Source organism: Oryzias latipes, chromosome 16, assembly GCF_002234675.1.
Source record: "Oryzias latipes chromosome 16, ASM223467v1".
NCBI lineage: Eukaryota > Metazoa > Chordata > Actinopteri > Beloniformes > Adrianichthyidae > Oryzias > Oryzias latipes.
In genome coordinates this window covers 20,243,092-20,251,914 of record NC_019874.2, presented here as the reverse complement: position 1 = coordinate 20,251,914, position 8,823 = coordinate 20,243,092, and the positions used below count along the sequence as shown (strand labels likewise).

General features: G+C 43.1%; 2 protein-coding genes across 2 annotated transcripts; both read right to left on the bottom strand.

Moving 5' to 3' along the window:
- Window positions 1-626: 626 nt before the first annotated feature.
- On the bottom strand, window positions 627-4,297 carry gapdh (glyceraldehyde-3-phosphate dehydrogenase). The gene is made up of 12 exons (XM_004077972.4): window positions 4,215-4,297; window positions 3,870-3,918; window positions 2,758-2,857; window positions 2,569-2,675; window positions 2,396-2,486; window positions 2,182-2,297; window positions 2,019-2,100; window positions 1,777-1,928; window positions 1,620-1,698; window positions 1,207-1,290; window positions 1,018-1,115; window positions 627-942 (listed from the first exon to the last, which is right to left on the bottom strand). Exons 2-12 carry the CDS (start codon window positions 3,890-3,892, stop codon window positions 873-875), a joined length of 1,002 nt encoding a protein of 333 aa, XP_004078020.1. The 5' UTR covers window positions 3,893-3,918; window positions 4,215-4,297; the 3' UTR covers window positions 627-872.
- Window positions 4,298-6,398: 2,101 nt separating this feature from the next.
- On the bottom strand, window positions 6,399-8,078 carry cnp-1 (C-type natriuretic peptide-1). Its single transcript, NM_001104704.2, is given in 3 exon segments — window positions 6,399-7,106; window positions 7,310-7,439; window positions 7,898-8,078. Coding segments are annotated over 2 exon segments (396 nt in total). The 5' UTR covers window positions 7,409-7,439; window positions 7,898-8,078; the 3' UTR covers window positions 6,399-6,809.
- Window positions 8,079-8,823: the final 745 nt, after the last annotated feature.

Below are 8,823 nucleotides of genomic sequence, written 5' to 3'. Positions count from 1 at the left end.
AGAGGCAAGGTGGGGTTCAGTGTCTTGCCCAAGGACACTTCGACACATGGGCGTGCAAGGTGGGAATCGAACCTGCAATTTTATGATCATGGGTCGACCACCCTACCACTGCACCACGGCCGCCCACACGGCCAGTTGAATGCGACAACTGTGGAAAATATTTGTATTTCACCCACTCAGTTTCAATTTTCACTGATTTCAGGTTAATGTTTTTTTTTTAGTGCAACTGCTGAAAGCAAAGCAAGAAGATCGAATAGAAACAAATAAAGACTCCTGTATGACTAATCAAACCAGGCTGGTCTTATGGCATAATTTAGCAGCATATAACCACTCACCATCTATACATGCGTTTTCCTAAAGTAGCAAACTTATCACCTCTGCTGACCAGTATTTTATAGATTCTGTAACAGAACCGCAGTAGAGCTCACTGTTGGCTGGAATTTATAACTGAAATTCAAGTCATGCTTTAGCAATTGGAGCTAAAGTAATACTCTTTTCATGATAGGTCACAGTCATACCCTCAGGAGGATTGAAGGAGTTTGTCGAGGGCATCTGCAGTTGTGAGTGTGAATCCCATACATTCAATTACAGTAGTTTCATGCTGTAAAAAGATAAAGAGGCTGAAATCTCACAAACCAAGGACTTTATTTCCACCACTGTCTGCAGCCTGAGAGCTTCAGACAGGAAGAGACTTTCACACCTTCACAAGAACAGAACTGAGAACTTAAAAAAAAAAAAAGAAAAGAAACTTGGTCAACAAATTGAATCTCATTTGTTTGGTGGGAAATTTTCTCAGGCATGTAATGGGGGAGAGTCAACGATCTGATGGAACCCGGCAGTGTGTGACGGCGATGTATTATCAGCTGGTTTATTTACTCCTTGGCAGCCATGTGTGCCATGAGGTCACAGACACGGTTGCTGTAGCCAAACTCATTATCGTACCTGGTAAGGAAAAAGGAGAACGTCAGTCAGGGTTTTTTTAACGTGTTTTTTGTGGAGAAGGTGAGAATGACGTACCATGAGACCAGCTTGACAAAGTGGTCGTTCAGGGCGATGCCGGCACCAGCATCAAAGATGGAGGAGTGGGTGTCACCATTGAAGTCTGTGGAGACAACCTGCAGGAAAACAAAGAAAATGTGAATGAAAAATTATGATGATCTATAAAATAAAATAAAAAGAGAGAAACAAAGACAGCTGGCTACAGACCTGGTCCTCTGTGTATCCAAGAAAGCCTTTCATGGGTCCCTCAGATGCAGCCTTGACTACCTTTTTGATGTCATCGTATTTAGCCTGTAGGCAAAGACAAAACCATAAATAAAATAAACCATAATAACCGACTAGCATCTGGATTAAAAAAAAAAGAAAAAAAATGGTGAACGCAAAATGTACGCATATTTCATTTAACCTTCACCTGCTGAAATTTACCATATAGACCACGGAATATAGCAGAAAATAAGAGCCCACAAGGTAGATGTTGAAAGTGAATAAAATCTGAGAAACTGTACAGTTTTGCAGATTAATTTTATTAAGAGATTCCATCTTAATCCCTGGTGATAATAATATGGATAATAATAATAAATCCATATGAAGGAAAAATAAAAGGATTTGTGGTCACTCACTGGTTTTTCCAGGCGGACTGTGAGATCAACCACCGACACATTGGGAGTGGGCACACGGAAGGCCATGCCGGTCAGTTTGCTGTAGAAATTTTAAGTGTTTAATTAAGACCCTGACAGCATGTATGCTGTAATATTAAAAAACCCACTGAGGACTCACCCGTTCAGCTCGGGGATGACTTTTCCCACAGCCTTGGCAGCTCCGGTAGAGGCGGGGATGATGTTCTGGCTGGCACCACGGCCGTCCCTCCACAGCTTACCAGAGGGTCCGTCCACAGTCTTCTGGGTGGCAGTGATGGCATGAACTGTGCTCTGAAGAGAGACCAAGACAAAAAGGGAGGTGGGTTCAATGAGTCTGAACATTCAGCAGCAAAAATCGTTTAATGGAGCGTCTGCTCTCACCATCAGGCCCTCAACAATGCCGAAGTTGTCGTGGACGACTTTGGCCAAGGGGGCCAGACAGTTTGTTGTGCAGGACGCATTGCTTTGAAAAGCAGAAACATTGGCGTCAGAGCTGTAAGATCCAAAAATGGACGGTCCTTTTGTAGATTAAAAGTCATCTTACCTGACAACCGTGAGAGAGTTGTCGTACTTCTCGTGGTTGACTCCCATGACGAACATGGGGGCATCTGCGCTGGGTGCAGAGATGATAACTCTCTTGGCACCGCCCTTCAAGTGAGCCTGCATTTTGGGATTTAAAGAGGATTATTCCGCATTTGCTTGATCCAAAAATAAATAAATAAATAAAAATCATGATATCCAGAGGGGAGCATACATACAGAGGCCTTCTCAATGGTAGTAAACACACCGGTGGACTCCACAACATACTGGGCACCGGCCTCACCCCATTTAATGTTAGTAGGGTCCCTCCTGCAAAGAAAAATCCAATCACTTTCTTTTAGTCGTCCTAAAAAGTAATCACTGATTATTAAATACTGGCACATTAACTCACTCATGGAAGACGGTGATCTGGTGTCCATCAATGACTAGTTTGCCTCCCTCAGCCTTGACCTCACCCTTGAAGCGGTTGTGGGTGGAGTCATACTTGAACATGTAGACCTTAAAACAAAAATAACTTGAATACAAGATCTCCCCCCCCCCCCCCCCCCATTTAATTTAAGACTTAATGTCTTTCACTCACCATGTAGTCCAGGTCAATGAACGGGTCATTGATGGCCACAATCTCCACCTTTTTAGAGGTGAAAGCAGCTCGGGTCACCAGACGGCCGATACGGCCAAAACTGAAATGTGGAAGGACAAGTATCAGTCTGGCCTCTAGATGGCGTCCTGAGGCCATCTAATCTGTGCAGTTATGTCTGAGTGGCAGTGACATAAAGGGGCCAATGCCTAATAACCTGAAATCATTCAGTAAGGGACGCTAGTGCTGACTTTCAGGTGAACCCGAGCAAACGCGGTTCACTGAAAGAACCCCATTTTGTTTCCTTCCTTCACGTTGGCTTATGCATAACATCCCAGGAGACATGAATCTGCAGTCAGATAAAGGGCAGAGCTCATGAGGAGGGGCTGCATGCCGCTCAAATGCTCACACGCCCCTTTCTGGGGGCAAAAGTCAGAAGAACCGCCAGTGTGTTAATCCTGATGACGCCACAGCTGCGGTTTGATCAATGGTCGGGTTACTTTTTAACCACAGTCCTGAAAACCTGGTCTAAAACAGAGGCCAGCAGGACTGGCAGATAACACTAAAGATTCAGGATTGTGATAGTTCAATATCCAATGAGATATTCAGCTTCATTTCTACTCAATTCCAAGAGTAGAAGAAAACGTCTGTCCAGTTGAAGGGGTGAAACAAACTCAAAGTTTTCTACCAAAAGGCCAAAGTTCAGAGATTGAGAGAAAACAAAAAACATCCAGATGGCGCAAAGGTTTGTTCAAATGCATCAGGGGACACTTGTTGCTTCAGATGTTGCACACCACCTTCAAATTGGATGCCAATTGCTTCAGCTCCATGTACGTCTTGATCGCCAGGGAAAATTAAAAACTCTTTAGTAAACCAGAGCTTGTTCTTTAAATCAAGTGTCCTCAAGGTTTCTTGGAACTCTGCTAAAGTTAGTCTGAACATTCAGAGTTTCATTAAGAGATCCTTATTTTAAGAAATCAAACAATTCAGGGAACGTTTTGCAAAACCACTCCAGGAATGTATTAAAAAAATAAAATGATTAAAAAGGAAATATTTGAAGTGCATCAAGAACAATGTGGCATTGTGAGCTTGAAGTGTTGAGAAAAAGCTCTTACCCATTGATACCAACTTTCACCATTTTAGCCTGGGTTGATCTTTAGTCCTCTGTGAGATTAAAGAATAACAATTTAAAAAAAACATCCTTTAGAAATCTATGCAACAAATATTTTTTTTAAAATCACACATCATTTGGGCAGAAAGATGAGCAGAAGGCCTCAAACATTCATGCAAGTCCTTTTTTTTTGGATCACTTTGATTGCTGCAACTTCTCCATGACACTTTACAACTTTCTAAACAGCTTCAATCAAGCAGAAACAAAGCAAAGTGACTGTTTTGCATCAATTGTCTCCAGGTGATTTCAATGAAAGAGTCATGCTGCCAGAAACAGCTGAAGCCTTTACCGTTTGTGAGACGCTTCTGTCTGTCTTGCGACTCCGGGTGTGAGTGGGGAAGAGCAAAGTTTGGTTGGGAGTATTTATGATGGCCCCCTCAGGACAAAGCCACACCCCTTAATGGTCACCGATCCTCACCCCGCCCCCTGTGAATGTCAAGGTCGTTAGCTGCTCAGACACAGGCTCTGAAATCCCATTTTTGTCAAGCTCCTTTCAATTCTTCTTCATATTTAACTTTTAATTACAGTCCTAACTCTTTAGAGCATTTATTCTAATTCAAAATATGTGCTGTCAGTTTAGTCTGAAGCATTTGGAGGTCCTGATTTAGATCCTCCAGCTGAAAAAAGAGAGGGGTCCCTGCTGACCTTCTCACTGAATGCAGACACATGGAGAGAGCAAATGGGGGATCAAATCTCTGGCTTAGTGACGCTGACATTTAATGTTCAAAGACCATGACCCTTCACTTGAATGGTTCTGTTGCCGTGCCTCTTTTTCTGCCGTTTTATCCCCTCAGCTCAAGTCAAAAGTTGAAACTCAGTTGCTCAACTTGAGTCGTGCAGAGGAACTTGTCGGAGTCAGTTTGCTCACCTGAACTGTGACTTTTGTGTGGACATTTGGAAACGGCTCTATAGTAAAACTTTATCTTGAAAGTGCTGCAGCTAAGGAATCTGCAAGAGCACATTTTATCTTTTAGAGATTAATAATCTTTGCTTTCTTCACCAGTCTCAAAACACAACAAGGCTCAGGCATGCCAGCTGCCTTCCGAAGTCTATTTTTGACTCCCTGTTCTGTCAACAATGTTGACATCAGAAAGAAAAGATCTCCCAAGATTACGGTGTTAGATTTTCCCCACGTGTTGCACAAGCAGACCAGACCCGACAAACGCTCGCTTAGATTTCCTCTGCATGTTTCAGCAGGCTGCAGAGACGGTTCTCTGCTCTGAAGCTGAGCAGCAACGGCGGGTTTGGTGGCAGACGTCCAGTGGTCCTGGCATAGCTGAACTATCACAACCCCTCCGAGTGCAAGCATGCCAGTCCCAGCCGCCGCTTTACAGCTTAAGGTCAAAGAAGGGACGCAAAGGTCAAGCTAAGATTAGATTGCAGCGAGTCAAACTCATGATCCATGATATACTCAGTGCTGCAAGTGCTGCCTCGTGGTGATCTTCTTTTGTCTGTTTCACAACAGTTCAAGCACCTCGACGTTTGAGTCGGAACGAAACTGATGCATTGATTTTAGAGAAAAACATGGAAACATTTCATGACATAAATTGGACTCGTTAGTCCTCTGTGTTCATACTGACTCGCTACAAACATCTGCAGAAACATCAGTGGTAAACTTCTAAGCTGTAAAGACGGGACTTTGTGATTGCGTTCATGTAAAAAGGTGCTTTTAGGTACATTTGTGCAACTTGTGTTCTGTCTGGTACAAAGTCCAGCCTGCAGAGATGTGCAATAATAGCTAGGAACAAACAAACTCATACTGCCATCTTGTGTTGCAGCAAGAAACACTTATTTTCTACATTTTGCTTTCAAATGGAATCTTTTCCCGGTTTTCGGTAGCGACATGTTATTTTCAAAGGTTATTGTGAATTTAGATCACCAACCAAATGACACAAATATAATTTAAAAAAAAGGATGAAAATGTGTGCAGTCAGAGTGAAATGCCTTTGAAACAGCAGGCAGACTGATTTACTGCTAGATATAAGCAGCAATAGGTCAAGACGAAAGGGTCAAAAGCAACAGGGCCGGTTATAAGAAGACTGTCCAGCTGACACATTGGTGCACCACTCCTCTGAGGGTCACCAGGAAACTTATTTAGGTGTGAGAACACTTTTAAAATGTTTTCTGATAATGTAGTTTGGAGAACATAAAGACAAAAGTTGCGCTGTGATGCAAATCCTTGGGTGTTGATGCATAAATGTATGACAGCAATATATTTTAAGCAAACATTAGAGAAAAAAAAGTGTTTTTGAATCAGAACCAGACCTGATGACATGTACTTTTGTTTGGCAGTCAAAAATCGATTAAAAAAATGATCAAGTCAGAAACAAAAAAAGGCAAATATCTGCCATGTAAGGATGTGGAGCTCCACTTTTAAAGGACAAATTGAAATGACGGGTATCAATGGGGAGTGAACCATGTGGGATACACGGGAAGGCAAGAAATGAATCTCTGTGCAAGAAGCCGAATGTCACAAATGTCAAATCCATTTATTCATGCAAATCATAAGTGAACATAAAAAGAAAACTGTAGGGATCACAGGTGCCATCATCTTTGGGTATCTACGTCAGTAACAGATGCTTTTAGTCAGTCTTCTGACCGCAAAATGTCAAAACATTTCTACATATATGACAGTCAAGGAAACTAAGAGACATAAGATTACTTCAGAAACAAGGCTGACAATCCAGGAGAATACTTTGATGGACACATGATGCACATTATTTAGTTCAGAGCACATGGGATAAAGTATAAAGCATCTACGCGATAAACCACATCAGTATACACCAGATAACAGACAGAATGTAGTCTACGTGTTGATATTCTTCTCTGCAGATGAACCCTTTTTCTACCAAAGATGTCGCCAGTCTTTACTTTCCTCTTTTGACTAACAGCCCAGTCCACTCATTGACCCGATCCGGTCCAGCTTCAGGCCAAAGCATCCTCGGTTCCATCCCCTCCGTGACCTATCGGGTTCTGCTCGCTTCTGGTTGGTCAGGGCCCCCTTCAGCAGGCGGAACCACGGGGTCTCCGGCTGTGTCTGGAGGTCGGCCCATTTGGGGTACTCTGCTGTTTTGACCCCCGAGGAGAGGGTGGACTGCTCCTCCGGCTGGGTGTTCAACAGGTTCTCCAGGTCGTCCAGAGTCAGAAGGTCATTGTAGCGGTCCAAAAACTGCTCCACAAACTACAGGAGGAAAAGGCGGGGAGGGGGAGGAACACAGAAATGTAATTGCAAGGGTGTGTACAAGGGAAATAATGAAATCAGCGATACATTTCATCATGCTCTCATGCTTTCCTTTCTTAAGGGGACGACTCTGCTGGATTTTCATCCACTCTGGGTTTTGTCAATCCACTCAAACCCCCACCCCTGTCTCCCCCTCCTTTTACCTGCACAGCATCGGCAGATGGATGCAGAGCACGAGCCTCCGTGACCTCAAACGGAGTCAGAAGGAGCAAAGTGGCACAAAGCAGCACAGGACACAGCATGGCGACAGAGACGGGCGGAGGGGCACGAAAACTGGAAAGATTTGGTGCAAAAACACAAACGGTTAAAAAAAAGTACATTTTAAGAAAGAAGAGCAGATTTCCCATTAATTACATACAAAAAAAACAAAACAAAAAAACAGACAGCTATTTGGTAACAAGAATTTTCCAAAATATGATTTTAAATGAGCTTTTACAGCTGGCAAATATTAAAAAGTGAAACCTGAATTTTAGGGACACATTTTGCAAAATAAACTCCAGATTAAAAATGGAAATGCTTTGTAAAGCTGTTCATTTGGTTGACATCTCTAAAACTGAAAAGAATTGCACGAACATTTAGCTGTAATTGCTAAAAGATTATCCTGGTTTTAAAAATGAGAAAAAACAAACAGAAAATTTTGTCAAATAATTGGATGAAATTAATTAGATGGATTCTCAAGATATACACAAACACCAACTATTAAAAAAAAGATGACTATAAGAGGAGCTCACCTGTTTATCCTCTTTCAAGGCTTTTTGTATCTTCTGCTTTCACTCTTCTCCACCTCCCAGTTTCCTCTCACTTGTAGGCTCCTGCTGAGAGCATCAGTTTCTCACTTGGCTTGCTCCTCCTCTTCTCTTTCCCCGTGGTGGAATTGGGAGGACAGGTTTCGCTCTCCTGCGTCTGTGTCTTTTGGTCGAGGCGGTTCTGCTGGGGCATCAGCTGGGATGCTGCAGAGGTTTTGTAGAGCCAAAGATGCCACCACCCCCCTACCTCTTTCCACATCATCTTCCTCCTCCTCATCTTCTTTTCTTTGGAGTGATGTCATAGCAGGAGATAGACTGTCATTGCCAAGGTGACTGTGTGATGAGCACTAAAGCAACCTGACGACACTGTGCTGCACAAGCCAAGGTCAGGGGTCAGTAAATGCCTCGTTGGTGTGACTTGGAAGTGATCTGGCTGGAAACAGTTGTGTTTCACTCCCGTCTTCCTCTAATTTACCCGTTTCCTATGTGCCAACAAAGCTCCTTGAGCTCATCTCCCTTCGTTTCTGTGGTCTTTCCCAGTGTGAACAGACATCCTCTCTATGCTGAGTAACTTACAGTCTGTCAGAGCCATCTGCTCCCAGGACCCCCTGCTCCCAAATTAAAGTCAGAGAATCCAAAACTCCTGATCTCAAAGTTCAGCAGTTTCTGATTATTTAAAAAAAAAAAAACATGGGAAAATTTATAGAGCAGGCATGATGCCAGCAGCACAGTTCCCATCAGCAATTGGAAATATACTCCTGTTTTCCCCCCGACTGCATGTTTACAGCCCAACCCTCCAGCGAATGTCTTTACATAATGTATCCATCGTTCGTATGTACATATGCAGGAAACCAGCCTCTCTCGTCTTTTTGGAGAGGACATGTGGGAGAGGGCGTAGGAGAAAGGGAGAT